Source organism: Poecilia reticulata, chromosome 21 (assembly GCF_904066995.2).
Source record: "Poecilia reticulata chromosome 21, P_reticulata-male-v2, whole genome shotgun sequence".
NCBI classification, from domain to species: domain Eukaryota; kingdom Metazoa; phylum Chordata; class Actinopteri; order Cyprinodontiformes; family Poeciliidae; genus Poecilia; species Poecilia reticulata.
In genome coordinates, this window is record NC_088850.1 from 13,548,539 (window position 1) to 13,566,835 (window position 18,297).

Here is an 18,297-nt window from a genome sequence, read left to right on the forward strand (position 1 = left end):
AATGTTCTATGTCGCTGCTCTGCAGAAAATCCTCTATCATTTTTTATTCACAGGGTTGTTCCTCAGACATTCTGCTGACTTCACCATTATAGATGTCACAGAAAAACCGAACTGGTCCACTAAATAGAGATTGTGTTGACTGGATGATGTGTGATGATCCCAGTAATAACAGTGCTTTCAAAGATGTGACGGATTGCTTTGGCTAAAATAAAATCTGTCTTCTGTGAGTGGAAGAACCACCAGTGCAGTTTGAAACCGTAAATTCTGGGGGGGTTACAACTTTTAACTGTTTTCTGACTTGTAGGTTCACAGTAGGTGTGTTCTTTTGGAAGTCATAAAATTAAAAGAATAAAGTATGTGAAAGAACGTTAAACCAAAGCAGATGGGAAGGAAAAATGCATTTTAAAATTACTTATCCAGTTTGTAAGGCAATGGATTTTGATTTATTTATGTTTCAGACTTCAAAGATTCAAAATCTAAAGCTGCAAATCTTTAATTTGAAAATTAAAAGACCTATACGCCTCTTAGTGTTACACATAGATTTTTTTTTTTTTTTTAAGTTTATGATGTTTAACAAATATAATTTGTACTTACGTATGTCTCTATGCACTTGGTGATTCTCTGGTTTCTCTCTGCTTTGTGTGTGTCTTTCAGGTCTTTCTGCCATGTCCTCCCTAACGTCGTTGGCCTGGGTGCTAGCCTCTTACCACAAGCTCCTCCGCGACTCGCGTGATGACAAGAAGAGCATGAGTTACCGAGGTGCCCTGGTGCATCTGTTCTGGCGCCTTTTCACCATCTCTTCACGGGTGCTCTCCTTTGCCCTTTTTGCCTCAGTGTTCCACATCTACTTTGGCATTTTTGTGGTGCTCCATTGGTGCGCCATGGCTTTTTGGGTCATCCATGGCGGCACTGACTTTTGCATGTCCAAATGGGAAGAAGTACTGTTCAACATGGTGGTGGGCGTGGTCTACGTCTTCTGCTGGTTCAATGTACGCGAGGGCCGGACGCGGTACAGAATGGTGGTCTACTACACCGTCGTGTTGCTGGAGAATGCCATCCTGACCTCACTTTGGTACGCATACCGCGACCCAGCCACCACTGACGCCTATGCCTCTTTTGCCATCTGTGGCGTCTTCCTGTGCTTTGCCTCAGGTGTGGCCTGCATGATTCTCTACTATGGGGTCCTACACCCCATGGGCCCCCGAATGAGGATGTTGGCTTCCTCCTGCTGTGCTGAACTGCTATGGGGCCTCCCGTTACCACCTGAAGCTGAGCCAATGGCTCCCACGCCTGGGCCTCGTGGCTCCCAGGCCACCCCTACACGAGGCGTGGCGGGAGAACAGATGGGGTTAGACGAAACAGCTACAGACACATGCCTTCCGGTTTTCCAAGTGAGGTCTACAGAACCTGTGGACGCAGCAGGCCGGCCCATCCCGCCTGAGGGTCCGCTTATTAAAATAGACATGCCCAGAAAACGCTATCCAGCCTGGGACGCACATTTTGTTGATAGGCGACTGCGCAGGACCATAAACGTGCTGCAGTTTATTAGCCCCAATGCGGTGGGCATCAGGTATAGGGACGGTCCACTTCTCTATGAACTTCTACAGTATGAATCCTCCCTCTGAAGGCCCTGTCCGTGATGCTATCCTCACCTTTTACACAGAACGATGCACACGCATTTTGTTTCTCCTCAGATGTTGCATCTTTCCATGCGTTCTCGGGCTCTGTTCATCACTCCTCGATGATCTGAAAGTTTTCCAGGACATATTTTTTTGTCAACCAAAAACCCGACAGACAAACGTTCAAGAATTATTTTTGGAGGAAAAAACAAAAAAACAACACACACATAGTACAGAGAGAAAACGTTACAGTATACTATTTGATAAATATAATACATATATATAGATATATATATGTCTCAGATAAATCTCTCTATACTGATATAGGAGGCTTCTAAATGAGTGTGTAGATAACATATGAATGTTTCATTATGAAATGTGTTTATGTGTTATACTGTGTTGGTGACTCAACCTGTGGATATTTGTGAAGGGCATATTGTGTGTCTCGCTGACATGGGACTGGTGCAAAACCTTATGGGAATGATGGAGGAGAGTCTCAGAGGGGCCAGGTCTTTGCACACCCCTAAATTTACTGCCATTTTCTTTGTAACTCACTGAAATATATGAAACAAATAATGTTTACTAAGTCCTTAGCCAATTAATAAAAATATGCTTAAAAACAATATGGGTGATACTTCAAGAAGTAATTCTGAGATTTTGTTTGTTGTATGTTTTATTTTTCCTTTTTGTGTTTACTTTGTTCACGTGAACTGTACTTTTTTTTTTCATTTTAATTTAGATGCAAAATGCATTTAAATTCATAAGCACACTGGCCTTCAATCTGTTTTACAAACATTTTTTTACAATGTAGACTGCCCTCTGGTGGGAAGGAAGCTGTAACAAATTGCCTTGTGTGACTCAAAGCATCAGCACAAAAAAATCTTAAATAAACCATTTAGAAATAAAAAGTTGTAGAAAAAAGCACATTTTCCAATTTAATTATTACAAAACGTGTTATAAGCATTCCAAAGACTTTATAGATAGCCTTTAGGTAGTTAATTACGAGTGAAAAGGTGTAAGTGCATTTTAACATGCAAATATTTGCGTGCTGTACAAAGACAGCCTTCAGAGAATCCTCCACCATTCCCTTTCGAATACTGGAAAGTATAACCTCCCTATTTTGTTATAAAATGTTATTTATTTAGTTCTAGTAATCAAGTGATAGGTGCAAAGACTTCTTTAAAAAACACACACACATCTGAGATATTTATGTGCCATCATACTTTATTGTCGACATTTATGGTACATTTATGGTAACTGAGAACATTTTATATTTTCTGTTTTGACATAGCTCACTTCTGCAGAGTTAAACGGTACACTCCTCACCAACTGTGTGCCCTTAAAGAGAGGTGATAACCTTATGTACCCTGTGTGACTGCTCTGGAACTAGCTGACACGTTGAAGCAAAGCCAAATCAAATCTTAAAGTACTGTCTTTGTAATTTAACTGCCCCTCGTTCCTTTCCCCAACCCCCAGACGGATGGGTATGTGCAAAACTGTGCCGTCTTACTAGCACACTGTGCAGCAATTATAACATTAAGAAATTCAACCCTGGTTCATTCTGTGTGGGCTTTTTCACTATTGATACCCCCAGGGACAACCACAACCATCCCTCTATCTCAAAAAAAAAGAGAAGAGAAATATATGAGAAAAGTATGTATATATGTCTACATAATACCATGCCTTCTAAGTTAAAGAAGCTTGACTAAAATTTCCACAGAGGGCTACTGAAAAATTCATGAGAATAATGAATGCATTTCATAATTCGTTTCATTTATAAACTCAATGAGTCATTTGAATTTATGATGTGTTTTTTTGTTTTCTTTTACATTGTAGTGTTTGGCATGATTTTACCACAGTATTGATGAAACCCAGCAGGGGTTTCCCAAGAGCCCTTTACAAACACAGAGATCCCTGTTTCCTGACTTACCGGCGTTCGGCATAGCTGTGGCCTCGTGTGCCTGCTAACATTGTACTGTAAAAAAAAAAAAAAAAAAGCAGATGCCCTGTAAGTCCCGGATAAAGGTCAAAGAGGGTTTTTTTTTTGTTTTTTTTGCCAGGGATGGAAAAGAACATGAGGACAGAATATTGTACGGGGGACCGATTAGATATCAGGGGCGTTCACTTGTCCGTCCGTAGATGTTTCCCACGGTTCTGTCCTGTTGCCGAATGTTTGACTCCATCCTTGGTTGCTGCTCCACCCTCTTCCCTGACTGTTCAGGGCCTTGGCACACTCCTGCAAAACACTCTCTGGTCAATGAACAACAGGGCTGAGGCTTAACAAACAGAGATCCTGACATGAGAACTTGCAATGAGGTACACTGCCATGACTAAAAGCTCCAATGTGCTGCTGGGGTCTTCCACCCTTTAGCCCTGAATTGTTGAGGACTGTTGGGTCTACAAGAGTGAAGCAAACAGCCAGCACGCCAGATTAATGCACGTCTGTATGCAAACAATTAAGTTCTTCATTTTTTTCATTATATCAACTCGAGTAGTTTCTCTGCTTAGTGAAGGAACAGCCATGTTAATAGGGTAGCTGATGAGTGATTAATAAATAAATTACAAAAAAAAAGAAAAATAGCCAATAGAGGTGTTCCTCAGGACCAACAACCAAGACAACTGACCAAGCTGACTCAGGGGTGTTTCAATGCAGTTCTCATCCCCAGGCGTATCCTTCAGGATCTGCATTGTTTGTTTTTTCTTTGCATATTTCATCCTCTTCGGCTGGGATTACACCTCTCAGTTCCAGTTTGCACTTTTTCTTTCAAAAAGAACTGTAAGGCCCTATATTTTGTGGTAGTCGGCTGCCTGGCGGGCTGTGCGTCCTTTCTATACACTGCTGACCTTTTCCAGAGGTGGACTCATGTCCAAATCAGGTTCAAATACACTGTGACTCATCCCCCCCCCCCCTGTCTGTCTGTGTCTAGGTAGGATAAGGCGATAAAAGATGGCGATGGGCTGTACAACGGTATTAACATAGCTCCACATACAAAATTATGTTAGACTGGGCTGGATTTCATTTTCTGGTGCTTGTTGTATAATGCAGAGTATCTATGCTTGTCTAACTGTGTCATTAAAACAGAATTAACAGCAAAATAAATCATTTTAAAGACTACAGTGTGAATGTACAACTCTAAATTTTTATGAAACATAGAGTATATTTTATGTATTTCTTACCAAACAACCGCCGTTCTGCCACATTCTGTAACCAATGATTAGCCAGATAATGAGTGGGTTTCATTTGTTCCTTATGTTTTTTCCTATTATCTTTAAAATATACACGGGTCTCAAGAGCTACGGTAGATATAGTGAAGTTAAGGATGTTTATTCACAGTAAAGAAAAAAATAAACAGGATTCAGGGTGATACATAATATACCATTAGCTGACTTCATGAAAAAATCCCATTCAGAGATCTGAGTCAGGATTTATTTTATTTTTATTTTTTAATGCCACAACTCCTGACGGCCGCAACACACAGCAAGAGCATATGAACAAGTTTGTTCGTCTCAGTCCTTGTTGTGCCTTGTTACCTTGGGTGCTTCAACCCAGCCATGGCAGCCAGGCATGCAGACAGTGATGCCAGCGTCTTTCTTCCGTATTTCCCATATGCGAGACCCACCTAGACGATTAACAAGAACAAACAGGCCAACTTTTACAGTGATGTGCAAATGTATCCATACCTCTTTGAGTATTTCACATTTTGCCAAGCCCAACTATAAACTCAATTGTGTTTTTATTGTTTTTTTTAATTATTTTTATCTGGTAGACCAACAGGAAGTATTGTGTAATTGTAAAATGGAAGGAAAACATGACATTTCAAATGATTTACAAATACATTTTTAAAACAGTGCTTCAGATATTTATATTCAGTCTGTCTTAGAGAATGCGTTTCTCCGCGAGTCTTTTTGGCAACTTTAACAACAGACTGATGTGTCAGTCCATTCTCTCCCAGGTGAAAAAGTTCAAACTCAGTTAGACCGGCTGAAGAGCTTCTGGGATCTTCCGCTTTCAAGATTTTTTTGCCACAGATTCTCAGTTTTATCTTGATTTACACTTTATTCCGTTCTAACTCAGTCCTTCTTTGATCACAACTATTTAGCACTGACTGTACTTTGTCCTCAAGATCTATCATTCTGCAGATTTTCCACCTCTCCCTTCTCCAACTCACCTGAATCACACCATCTCCTAGCTCTGCCGAGTTCCGGTAATAACCCGTCCATTTAATTAATTCACGCGTGTAGAAGCAGGGATGCATCTAAATGTTGCAGGATAGAAGATTTCGAGGACTGGAGTAAGAAACCCCAGCACGCTCTAACAGATTCGCTTTCGCAGTTGCCCTGTACTGAGCTTGAGCCACAGAAAACATCCGCACAGTGTGATGATGCCGCCACCATGTCAAATTCTGTCTCTTTTAACCCGAGCACTTTGTTAATTCCCCCAGTTGAAGAAAACTGAAATGATTAGTGAAGCGGAAGGCTAACAGAATCTATCTTGTTGACAGATTCCCCCATCTTAAGCTGTTGATCTGTGCAGCTCCTCCTTTAGCGTGGTCGTGGGCTTTTTGGCTGCTCTCCGGCTAATGCTCTCCTTACCTATCAGTTCAGGTGTGCCTTCATGGCGCCTTTTGTTCATTGGCTTTTATTTGTTTTGTTTTGTTTGTTTGTTTTTTTTCAATAAATCTCTTAAACTTTCACAGAAGATCTGGATTTATACTGAGATTAAATTATATTAAGTTGAATTACTTAGTACTTACTTTATTCATCAATCACTTGGAAATCAATGGACCATTTTCCCTTGAATTTCACATGGACAACTTTGAATTGCTTTGTCTCATAAAATCCCCATTAAATCCTCTTAAGTTTCCAGTCGGGACAAAAGTCATAAATTAAAAGTGGAATGAATACCTTTGCAAGACACTGTATTATGACCATTTCACGCATTGCAACTGTGAGCTTAATATTTGGCCCTGAAGCATCACGTTTGGATTGTTTTTGATGGAGATTTACAACACAAACCAGCCGCGACGTCGAAAACAAATATGGTCAACGATTGTTAAGTACTTTTGTTGATGCCTTCACATCTTCTTATTTCTTGCAGTTATGAATATTTTGTGGTGCCAAGAAGTAAACTTCAAGCATTTTCGGTGTTTCGTGAAAGCATCCTCCAGCCAAAACAACAATGCCTGTGGTACAAATAGGAGGAGGTTGATGACAAAATATGTATAAAAAAAATGTGTTGTGTTGGATTTTCTATGATAAAACAGGTAGATTACTATATTGTTTTAAAATACCCATATTTTCTTCCACTTCCTAGCATGAATTGTAGGGCTCATTGTCAGATGAACCTCAGCATTTAGCATGTCAGTGCTCAAAAGCCAGTTTGATTTCTCATTAATGTGTAGCAGCAGACCATTGTAGTGTTTGACCTGGTTTAAGTCACAACTGTCGTTTTTACCAAAAGGGAAAGATGTTGGGATAGTAAATCAGTGCAATTATGTTTTTGTTTGTTTGTTTTGTTCCTTCTGTATCTTTTGTCAATAACCTGGTGCTGAAAAAAACACACACAAAAAAAACACACATTTAAAAGGTGCTACCAAGGTGGACTTCAAGGTCCACTTTTTGGCTTTCTGAGAGCATATACACTTGCAGTGAAACCAAGAAAGCCTGCACCCTCACAAAATGTGCAGTCTTTGAATGGTCTGCAGCCAGCACCTCAAATACACACAGTTTACAGCAGAACTCAACTCTCAATGGTGCCATTTTAATTTCTCAACCTTCCCCCCAAAAAAAAGACTACAGTTCTTACTGCTTGAATAATGTTTATTATATTGGGTTCAGCGTACGGTGGGGTTTTTTTTTTGCAATAAATCTGTCTGCACTAGGATTTCAATTCTTTTTCTCTGAGAGAATGAAACAGATGACAAAGTGTATCCTTTCAGCAAAAGCAAAGGAGCACAACTGTACATCTGCCGTTGGACTTTGGATTAAAGAAAAAAGAAATATATATATATATATAGAACGTGATTGCTGTGTTGTAAATTCCTGTCACCTATATGTCCTTTATCTGTATGTATCTATTTTTGTTTTTATTATTTTGCTAATTGTAGAATCAGCTGTAATATTTTCTTCAAAAATGAATTTGATATTCCGACAGAGCAACTATGTCTTAATATTGCTGCTGATTTTTTTGTTGTTGTTTTTTTTGGAATTGTTCTGAAAAGTGTTGGGAATTTGGCTTTGTTTATATTTAATCAACCTATTGATTGTGTTAGCTTGTTGGTGTGTTCCATGAATACTCCAGAGGGGTATATGATTTTTCTGGGGTATTCCAAAACTTAGTCATTAAATCTGCTACATAATGTAGCTCCTTACGATTGTGGAAACATTGCAGCCTATGTTGTGAGAGAAAACAAGGAATTTCTTTGTTGTTGTTAAATATAAAATGTAAGTAAATTGTTTTAATGAATCCCCATTTCTTTGAAAAGGAAAAAAAAAAAGCAAAACTGATGTCCAGTGTTGTACTTACGCCCTATTTTTGGGAACAATATGAATATTATTAATAACATATGGTGCTAAAGTTATTTTGTATGTTTTGGTTTTTAGATGAAAAGAGAAATATTATGCTGAAAATGTAATGTTAAGCCTTACTGTAGATTCATATATCAGACTGTTCATCCCAGAAGAGAAAAAATAAATATAGTATTTGAAAGTGGAAAATCCCAGTGGTGTTTTTATTTTCTATTCGTCTCTCTTTTTTTCTGACCAGTCAAGGTAGCAAAAGGAATGGCATGATTATAATGTATTAGCTACATGATATGTAACTGTAAGAATTTACACGTTCTGCTATTTTCCCAGCAAGCAAAAATATTTTTCAATAAAGGATAATAGCCTGTAAGTCACTCTTCTAAACTGTTTACAGTGATATTCCCACAGAATTTTTTATTTTTTTGGAAGTTATCATAAGTCGCTGGAAATCAACATGCCAGAGTCAATATACATAATTCCAAACTAACAAGAAAAGATAAGAGACAAGTTCTTCAAAATTAGACTAAGTGTGTTGAAATAGGTAGAAAATGTGTGATGGAAAAATAATCACCAACAATATTTTTTTATTATTATTCTAGTGATTTAATTATAAAAAAGGAAATTAAAACAATCAGCGGAAATGAACAAATTGATTTCCCAATATAATTTGAAGAGAGGCTTTGCTTTATTTTTTATGAGTCAGGTCCAAACCCAAGCATTTGGGAACCACTGATATGCCTATCTCCTTCCAGAAATTATTATCTTGTAATATAATCTTTAAACTATATTAGACAAAGAGTAGAGCATATGTAATTAGCACTGACTTAACTTACACCTTTATATTTCTTTGTGTTTATGTTTAATGATGTGATTGTTTCTGTTCTTTGTTTTGATGACTAAAGCAATTAATAAAATTACGCACTAGAACATAATAGCCTTCTGGTCTATGCGGTAATCTGTGGTGAGTTTACAAATATTCAAATCTTGTATGCAATTTTTAAAAAAACGTTTTGTAATTTTTTTTTTGCCGTTTGCGTCCTCCGTATAAGTACAGTAATCTCAGTAATGCACAACGCCAGGAGGCTGTTTTGGTTTGAGGAAAGCAAAGCATGCTGGACTACAGTTCAACGCCCAAAATGGCGGCACGATTGAAAAGTTTTTGCTGTTTTCATCGAGTTTGTCTTTTTACCAGACCTTTTCAGCAGTTGCTCTAGACACGCGCCGTGTCTGGTTTTTTTTTTTAAAAGTCACTGATAATCAGGGTTTTTGTAAGAAGGGAGCTGGGATGGCGAGTTGCTATCAGCTCCTAACTGGGTATCTCTTTAGATACACAGTGCTAAAATAAATTAGCCTAGCAGGCTAACCGCCCTTAGGTAGGTGCTGTTTTAAAGCTCCTGTGGTCTTACCCAGTCTCACATAGATCTCCGGGCTGAAGGGAGAATGAAGAAGACAACTTAGAGATGGAGGAAGATGTAAAAAAAGTAAAAAAGGTGGGTTGCGGTGCACTTTTTTTTGCACATTAACTACATGCTAACTTGTTAGCTTGCCGGGAGTAAGGCTAACTGTTAGCTAATTAGAAAAGTTTAGTGTTAGCTGAAAAGAAATCGTAATCAAACACACCACTTTACAACACTAACATGTAGATAGTATGTTTAATAATCTATTCAAAAGAGAGAATACTCGTGAATATTGCATAATATGTCTGATTAGTGGAGTTTAGTGCTTTGGGTTAGGTCCTCTCTCCCCCCCCCCCAAGTCAGATCTGCATTAAACTTTTGAACGATTGTTCTTCAGTCGGTTTCCATGTTATAAACCTCGGCGCTCTTCACTTTTTTGGTTTCACGTTTTAGCTGTTGCTCATCCGCAATTATCGGCTTAAAAGTTTTTAAAATAGCATTCATGAATTATTGCATAGCTAAGACTACTGTATTTAATTATTATAGATGAGACTATTCCTTAATGTAATAGGTGCATACCGTAATTCCTCGACGCAGTATTTAAGAGACAGACAAAACACGTTGATACTAGAAACTGTTTTCGATAGTTGTTCTGGCTCAAGAGAGTGAGCAGATTTACCATCTCCCCCCTAACAAACGGACCCTGCAATACTATGCAATGACTCCCAGCTGATGTGGGATTTACTTTCTATAGTAGACGTATAATAATTTGCAAAGGTTTCTTCTGTCGTTTTCTTAAATGTCAAAATGGGACAAACGGCGAAAAAACAAACAAGCTACTATAAAATTGTTTGTCATTTGGAAATGAGCGGTGATCACATTTTTTATCCTTAATGGCATGAGTTTAATGCCTCTTTGTAATGTTTATTTTGGTACATGGGCAACTCAACCGAATGCAGTTAATATTTTTACCACATGGTGCTGATAGAGAATCACTTTAACGACCTGATAGATTGCTCCTTTTAATTTTATCAAGAGTTATCTTGACTCATTTTTGTTATGCAATATTTGGTGTAGTGAAAATATATTCTAGACCAGTGGTTCTTAACCTGGGTTCGATCGAACCCCAGGGGTTCGATGAGTCGGTCTCAGGGGTTCGGCGGAGCCTCTGCAGCGGAGGTGAAGACACACTTGCCAAGAAAATGCCGTTTTCTTTTACATTAAGAAAATGTAAAAGTTAAGAGCAAGTAAGTTGCTTGCCAAGGCTGCCATATCGCATGTCACTGGCAGAAGTCGTAAAATGTTAATGTGTTGAGCTGTGGCATACTATTAAATAATGCAACGGCACTACCATGGTGTTGTAGTTTAACTTTGTAAGCAGCCAAACATCATCAGTGTCATCTGTCTGCTAAAACAATTATTTTCGGGCTGTACGCAAACATATTTTCTTTTTTTTTTTTTTTTTTTAAACAGAACTGCAAATGGGATTTGTTCATCAACATATGGTTAGTTGAGAAAGTGTCATTAATCTTAAAGAAATTCAGTGTTTAGTTTATGGCAATTTTTGAAGTCTCGTTAGTTTTTAATGTTAAATATTTCAAATGATCCTTTCAATGTGACTTGAAACAGATACTACCTTAAAAACCAGATTAGGTAGCTCTACTTGAAGCTTGTCGAAAGTACAAGGAGACATTGCAGAAAATATTCATAGGGGTGGAACAGGAACATTTGGAGATATTAAAGCATCACCTCATTGTGACGATGCCTGACTCAAAAAGTGAAAAGCCTACAGGCAGAATAAGAGTCGTGCATTAAAAATATCCATTGATTAATCAGTCTTTGTGTAGCACTCTCGCACACAATAAAGTGACCAAAGTTCTTCATGTGTAAAATAGGCAAAGAGAGTGAAACAAAAGAAACAAAAACACAATAAAGCAATAAAAGCAGGAATAGAATAAGGGGGCCTAATTCTCCAGCCCCCAAGAGTTTAAAAAAATCAAGGAAAAGAGTTTTTAAAATCATCCAAGCTTCTTGTGGACATTACGGATAACGGGAGATATAGGAATATTATAGGACTACAGGTTTGAGGCACAGCAATCAATCATACAATTTTGTCTTGGAGGAGGTTTCTTGTCTTTGTAACTCTTTGTGCTAATTTGTTATTTTCACCAACATATAAGATGTATAAGTGATGCTTATATGTAACTTGTCTGACACAGTCAGAGTTTAATCTAAAAATAATAATAAGGGAAAAAAAGCAGCAAGCATGACATGAATGTGAAAGTCTTGTTTCTACATTTCCCTTCTGTAAATCTACAATGTAACCAATATTTAAGATGTGACTGGTGTGGTTAGCACAGTGAAATGCATGCCGTCCTTTCTTGCCGTGGTTTTGCAGACTTATGCACAGACTCAGTTGCAAAGTCCTTGCAGAAAGAGAGTCGGGCCGAAGCTGTGACATCACAATATTAGTAGGTTTAAGAGTGAATGCACGAGTGAGTGTTTTTTCTGGCCATTGTCTGCAAAGCAAACTTAAAAAAAAAATTTAAAAAAAAAAGCCATGAGAAGTCTGCTGCAGAAGTGAATGTCACAACATTTAAAGCGCGTGTCATCACAGGAAGTTGTGGTCGGTTCCTTTCCTGTTCTTGTGCCTGAGTAGAAGTCAAAGACACGTTCTTTCCTTTTTGTGGGGGTCACACCCTTCATGCGCACCGCCCAGGTCTGGTCCGCTGCGCCTCTCGTCAGTTGGCAGCTGTCACTTTGCAAGATCGAGCCAACTGGGGATAGATTAGTAATTGTAGCTGCACCCGTTGCTGGGCTGCGAAGTTGCTATTGAACAGGTGTGTGTGACTGCTTGCTTGCGGGATCATGGAGAGTGAGGTAACGCTTTTTAAAGTCTTCTGGGTCCGAATAGATTTTTACGAGGCGACTTAAAATGCCAAGCTCTTCAAGCAGATTTTGTTTTCGCCTATGCAAAACGCAGCATTTATACTAAAGTGTTTATATTTGAGATAGACTCTCGGTATCATTATTATTCCTTTTGCTTTTGTTAAAACAGTAAGGAGAAACACGAAGGCAGTCAATATAACTTTACTATTTTGTCTCTTTGTATATTTATTTGTATATCTAAGCAATAACTTAATCAGACTGCTAAAACTATGTGGGAGTATTATATAGATAGCTGTGCTATTTAACTCTGCTACCTGTCTTAAATAGAATAGTTTGGCCTATTTTGCTCCATATATGATGTGACTTGGTCATGTTTGCGAAAGCGTGTCACTGTCACGTTTGCACACATGCACATCAGCCTGTCTATTTTTCTCATCACCTCTCTGTTTTGTTTTCTACAGCCGGGGATTGTGTCTCCGTTCAAGCGGGTCTTTCTGAAAGGAGAGAAGGGAAGAGACAAGAAGGCTCAGGAGAAATCCACAGAGCGCAGGGCCCTCCACACCTTCTCCCTGTCTCAGCCTGACCACCGCATTGAACCTGACATTCTGCTTAACGACTACATTGAGAAGGAAGTAAAAGTGAGTTTAGCTATCGACGTGTTCGTTTCTTGATCGTACACGTATTAAAGGGATTTTCTTGAGTGTGGCTTTAGTCGTAGCGATGAATCATAACCAGCATGCAAAAACTCTTAATGTAAAATAGTCACCTGTTCTGTCCTGTCCAGTATTTAGGGCAGCTGACGTCAGTTCCAGGATACTTGAACCCATCGAGTCGAACAGAGGTTCTGCAGCTTATTGACAATGCAAGAGTAAGTATATGCACAGTGTTGGCCTGGACGATCAATAGGATTTTCCTACATCTTTATTTTTCGTGGTTACTAGTACAAAGCTGACAGTAGCAGGAAGTGGTTTAATCCCAGTGAACAAACTTTATGTATAAAGATCCAACTCTTTGTAACTACTTTGGCTGTATGCTTTGGGTCGTTGTCCGTTTTTAAAGATCTGTTTGTACCCAGCAGAACAGCCCGATAACATCATACTGCCACTGCCATGCTTTACCGTTAGGATGGTGTTTCCATGCTCCCTCTATTAACTCCAAATGTAATATTAAATATGACCAAACAGTTTTATGTTAGTTTCATCAGACAACAGGAGATTTCTCTAAAAATGAAGGTCTTTGTCCCTGTGAACAATCTGGCCTTGTTTTTTTTGTTTGTTTGAATAATGACTTCCTACTCTCTCGCTTTGCTTTAGAGGTTTTTATTGTTTTGCTCTGTCAGTTAAGAGTATTGCACTTTTATTTGTCCATTTCGACAATATCATCTGCGTTTTCAGCTTCATCAGAGTCTGGACTTTGAGAATTGCTGATGCAGTGTTTTCCTGCTCCTATTTTCCAGAAATCCCATCAGTTGGCAGGCCAGCTGACATCAGAGCAGGATGCAGTTGTGAGCTTGTCTGCGTACAACATCAAGCTTGTTTGGCGAGATGGAGAAGACATCATCCTTAGAGTGCCAATCCACGACATCGCTGCAGTTTCATACATCAGGGACGACTCTCTGCACCTTGTGGTGATAAAAACAGGTAAAAGGAGAACACCATGTGTTGAAGCTGCAGCAGCATGAGATGACCTATAACGCTGTCCCTGGAAATACCAATATAATTTTTCTGTATGTCACAATTCCCGGCTGCACTTCTATCCAGTAGATGGCAGTAATGCGTAGTTAAACTTGTTTTTGTGAAATTCACTTATTTATTTTTTTTAAAGTTATATTATTTAAAACAGCTCCAGACATAGAAAATGCTGCACACCTGAAATAAATATATATATATATATATATATATATTTTCCAAAAATAATAGTGAGTTTTAAAAAAAGAATAAATCTCAAAATTCTTTTTGATAGCTTTTATTTTCTTATACTCAAATATATTGGAAACACTTCACCATACATTCCAAGTGACAAACCATCTGTGGCCTCTTGACCCTGGTCTGTCAGCATTATGTAATTCTTCTACCCTCACTAGTAGGGTAGCACTTCCCAAATCTGTTTTTATTGGTCTTACTGTGTAAATCACATTTTCTTTAGGAACTTTCTCACTTTGGTCAAAACTTGCCCCACAATAAGAAAATATTGTTTATAGGCCACTGTAATACAAATTTAACTTCCTGTCAACAGAACTATTCCAGCTAAACCTGATAAACCCACGTGATCAGGAATATTGCCACCGATGGGTAGCAGTTAATCAGATGAACCGAAGGTTTTGTGTTTTTTGTTGTTGTTTTTTTCAGCTCAGGAGTCAGGAGGCTCTCCCTGTCCCAGCTCGTGTCCCGACCTAAACAAATCCCAGACTCTCAGCTCCCTGTCGGAGAGCGGGGCTGTGCTGGTGGAGGTCTGTTGTCTTCTTGTCCTAGCAGTTGATAATAAGGTACGTTTCCTGAAATGTAAGCAGAGATGCTGCTGACAACTTTAAAACCACCCGCACTGTTAACGAAAACTAATGACAGTTACATAGAGTTCTGCTTCTCTCTATGTATTTATTTGTCAAGGCTATTTTGTATTTCATTATGGTCAGAAGTGAACATTTCTAATATTTCCTTTTTTTTCTTGCAGGCAGCAGCGGAGGAACTGTGTCTTTTGCTCAGCCAGGTCTTTCAAATTGTTTACACAGAATCAACTATAGACTTTCTAGACAGAGCCATATTTGATGGCGCTACAACGCCTACAAGACACCCTTCTTTGTACAGTGGTGAGGAAACACGGTCCTTCTAAATAATCTTACATAAGCTGTTTACTGATAGTCGATTATGCTAACCTTAAGCTGTAAATATTTTGACATTTTAAAGACGACTCTTCAAGCAAAGTAGATGTCAAGGAGGCTTTTGAGAGAGAAACCAGCCCGTTGTATGTACATTTGCGCGCAACCATTTTTAATTTAAAGACTGGTTCACTTCTAGCTTACACTGGTGTGTATTTGTTCAGTCCTTTCGAGGCCACAGAAGGAAGCTCTCCATCTACATCCGCCCCTGCATCCCCTCAGACAAAGGCCCCAAGTGAAGGAGAGCTCAGCACCACTGCTGCAGAGCTCCTGCAGGACTACATGACTACAGTAGGGCATTTCATCTTTTTTTCTTTTTTTTTGCCTCATAGGGAGCACAAATAGCTTAGGCATTCTCTAAAACACTTTCAACTTGTTAATGATTTCTGGCTTTTTTTTTTTCCTTTTTTTTTCTGCACAGTTGCGAACAAAGCTATCATCACAGGAGATCCAGCAGTTTGCAGCTCTGCTCCATGAATACAGGAACGGTTCCTCCTTTCACGAGTTCTGCATCAACCTGCGGCAGCTCTACGGGGACAGCAGGAAGTTCCTCCTGCTCGGTACAAACATCTTATCTCACTGTCACAAAGTTTTATTAGATTACAATTTGATGATGATTTAATAGGCCAACATATACTCAAGAACATGGAAGAGGCAAATTTTGTTTTGACATGTACATAACGTCCCAATAAAACACAAATTTGCGTATGTTTTCTAAACATTTTGTGTTTTCTTCTTATCTAAGAGATGTTTGACATCATTTCTGTCGTCCCGTCAAGGCCTGCGTCCCTTCATACCCGAGAAGGACAGCCAGCACTTTGAAAACTTCCTAGAGACCATCGGAGTGAAGGACGGCCGCGGCATAATCACGGACAGCTTCGGCCGCTGCAAACGCACGGCCAGCTCTGCCTCCGACTCCACCACCAACGGCAACGGAGCGGCGGGAGGCAGCAGCGACAGCACGGCGTCGGAGGAGGGCCGGGACGCCTCGGAGGGCGACGAATGGGACCGTATGATTACTGACATCAGCAACGACATCGAAGCTCTCGGCTGCAGCATGGACCAGGAGGCGGTGACCCCCTGACCTGTCGACGCGAAACCACGGCCACGCCTCAGATGAGCGGTTGGCTTTACTAAAGCGGATCAGATGAAGGTGGTCCTTAGCACTGACCTCAGATTTGGTTTATACGTTTATTCCTCTAATTATCAAGAGGACGTTCCGTCGGCCCTGTACATTTAAGGAAAGTCTTTCTGTCGAGTCGACTTACGCACTTATGCAGACCTTGTAGTGGACTTGTAGTTATTGTTTTACATTTCAGCTCAGAGTTATTTTTTAAACTTTATCTTCGGTTTTGTACTCATTTATTGGCAGCATCTGCCACTTGCTCTCTGTGACAAAGCTTAGCTCGCCAGTCAGCGCAGCAGCGACTGGAGAATCCACCGATAGACTGTGCACACATTTTAGAAGGTTAAGACTGAGATTTGTATCTTAATTTAACCGTAAATTAATCGGCTTCATCCACCTTTGGTTGTCTTCATTTGTTTTGATATAAGGATGCAACGTTTTTGCTATGTGTAGTATCGTAAGTTCTGCTTTTACCTCACACTTTGTTAATCAGCGCTTACTCGGTTTATATGTTTCTGCCTTATTCAAACTGACCTAGAAGACGCTGTAAAAAGAAAAACCCAGCTGCGTTCATTTAAAGCCACACTGTGTGGACTGTATTTTAATTTTTTTTGACAAGGCCAGCTTATGGGTGCTTGATGTAAATTGTTTTCAACATTCAGGTCATTTTTGTGTTACATAAAATTTGTCGTTGTGCCTAAACACTGCAGTCCTGCTGCCGGCAGGTTCTTAGTGACTCTTGGAGCAGTTCTGCAGCAAGTTGTGGTTAATGCATAACAAATCAATTACATTGATTTATATTTTGGTATTGCATAATTGCAAGCATCATGATGTTGCATAAAAAAAAAACACTTGTGACAGTGTCTCACCTAATTACTGTGTCCTGGTGTTTTTAGTTTGTGGTTTGAAGTGGAAATAACGTTTGACTCGACTTTCCTACATCAGGGAACAATTTTACAATCTAATTATGATCCTCAGATCATTTGCTCGGATGCACCTAAGCTGCCGTGGAACTTGATTCAGCTCCATCAAAGTGGTCCTGCTGAATGCCGTCACGGTCGGGGATTAGTTTAGAGTCTCGGGGATGGAGATACTGGCAGGACCAGTTCGGTTCAGTCGCATTCCATTCTCCGATGCCTCTCAACATGTTTCCACTTTCTGTTCCTCATCCAATTCCGTAGGATTTCGCCCACTTAACAATTTTTAACGTAACCCCAACTCTTTTTACCTTGGTCACGTCATGTGGATTGGAATAGAGCAGAACCGTAGAACGGGGCTTCTTCTCCTGGACGAATTTATCTGAACCAAGTCTGTGATGTTGTCCCTCGTTTGCGGGAGACTAAATGATTATGACACGCCGTCAGTGCAACCAAAATGTTTTCTCACATTACGGGGAGAAACACTAATTGGTCTCCAGTAACTTCTCGTCTTTAATCCAATTTTAGAACGAACAGAGCACCTCTTTGAAGCACGCAATTACGACATAGCAAAGCTTGTCAGACGAAGCCATTAAAAGAGAAGATTGTGTTGTTTAAGAGTTTGCCCCTCTAGTGCCGACCGGAACCCCTGTTGTTATGCCTGTATGAAGCTGCCTGGGTGTTCTTCCTGTGGAGCCATTAAATGGGTACAGCTTGCTCCAAAAGGAGATAAAAATGTCTAATTTTGGATAAGCTTACATTCAGATTTGGCATCATTGGCTTAAAGTCTGGAAGACATTCACATCTTTGTCTAAACTTAACAAGTCATAGTTATAATATCTTAATTATTGGTTAAGAAAATATACATTATTTTTTACTTTTACAGCTGCTCAATCCACCTGCAGCAGATATTTTAGCTTATTTTTTAATTTGCTTTTGAAGTTACTGG

At 39.4% G+C, this 18,297-nt stretch overlaps 2 protein-coding genes across 3 annotated transcripts in view; both read left to right on the forward strand.

The window, feature by feature from the left end:
- The window catches only part of xkr6b (XK, Kell blood group complex subunit-related family, member 6b), a 163,790-nt gene extending 155,454 nt beyond the window's left edge, over positions 1 to 8,336 (forward strand). The window contains exon 3 of the mRNA XM_081602846.1: positions 655 to 8,336. Within this exon, the coding sequence (XP_081458972.1) occupies positions 655 to 1,625 (971 nt within the window). The 3' untranslated portion in view covers positions 1,626 to 8,336. The remainder of the gene's footprint in view (positions 1 to 654) is intronic.
- An 891-nt stretch (positions 8,337 to 9,227) lies between these two features.
- Positions 9,228 to 17,304, forward strand: ccm2 (CCM2 scaffold protein). Of its 2 annotated transcripts, none has more exons than XM_008397941.2 (10): positions 9,228 to 9,634; positions 12,892 to 13,068; positions 13,215 to 13,298; positions 13,887 to 14,070; positions 14,779 to 14,915; positions 15,101 to 15,236; positions 15,334 to 15,391; positions 15,470 to 15,596; positions 15,727 to 15,865; positions 16,085 to 17,304. In XM_008397941.2, exons 1-10 carry the CDS (start codon positions 9,605 to 9,607, stop codon positions 16,387 to 16,389), a joined length of 1,377 nt encoding a protein of 458 aa, XP_008396163.1. In that variant the 5' UTR covers positions 9,228 to 9,604; the 3' UTR covers positions 16,390 to 17,304. The 2 variants fall into 2 exon arrangements, with proteins under 2 accessions (XP_008396163.1, XP_008396164.1); XM_008397942.3 differs by lacking the exon at positions 9,228 to 9,634 and adding an exon at positions 12,095 to 12,421.
- The last annotated feature ends 993 nt before the right edge of the window (positions 17,305 to 18,297 follow it).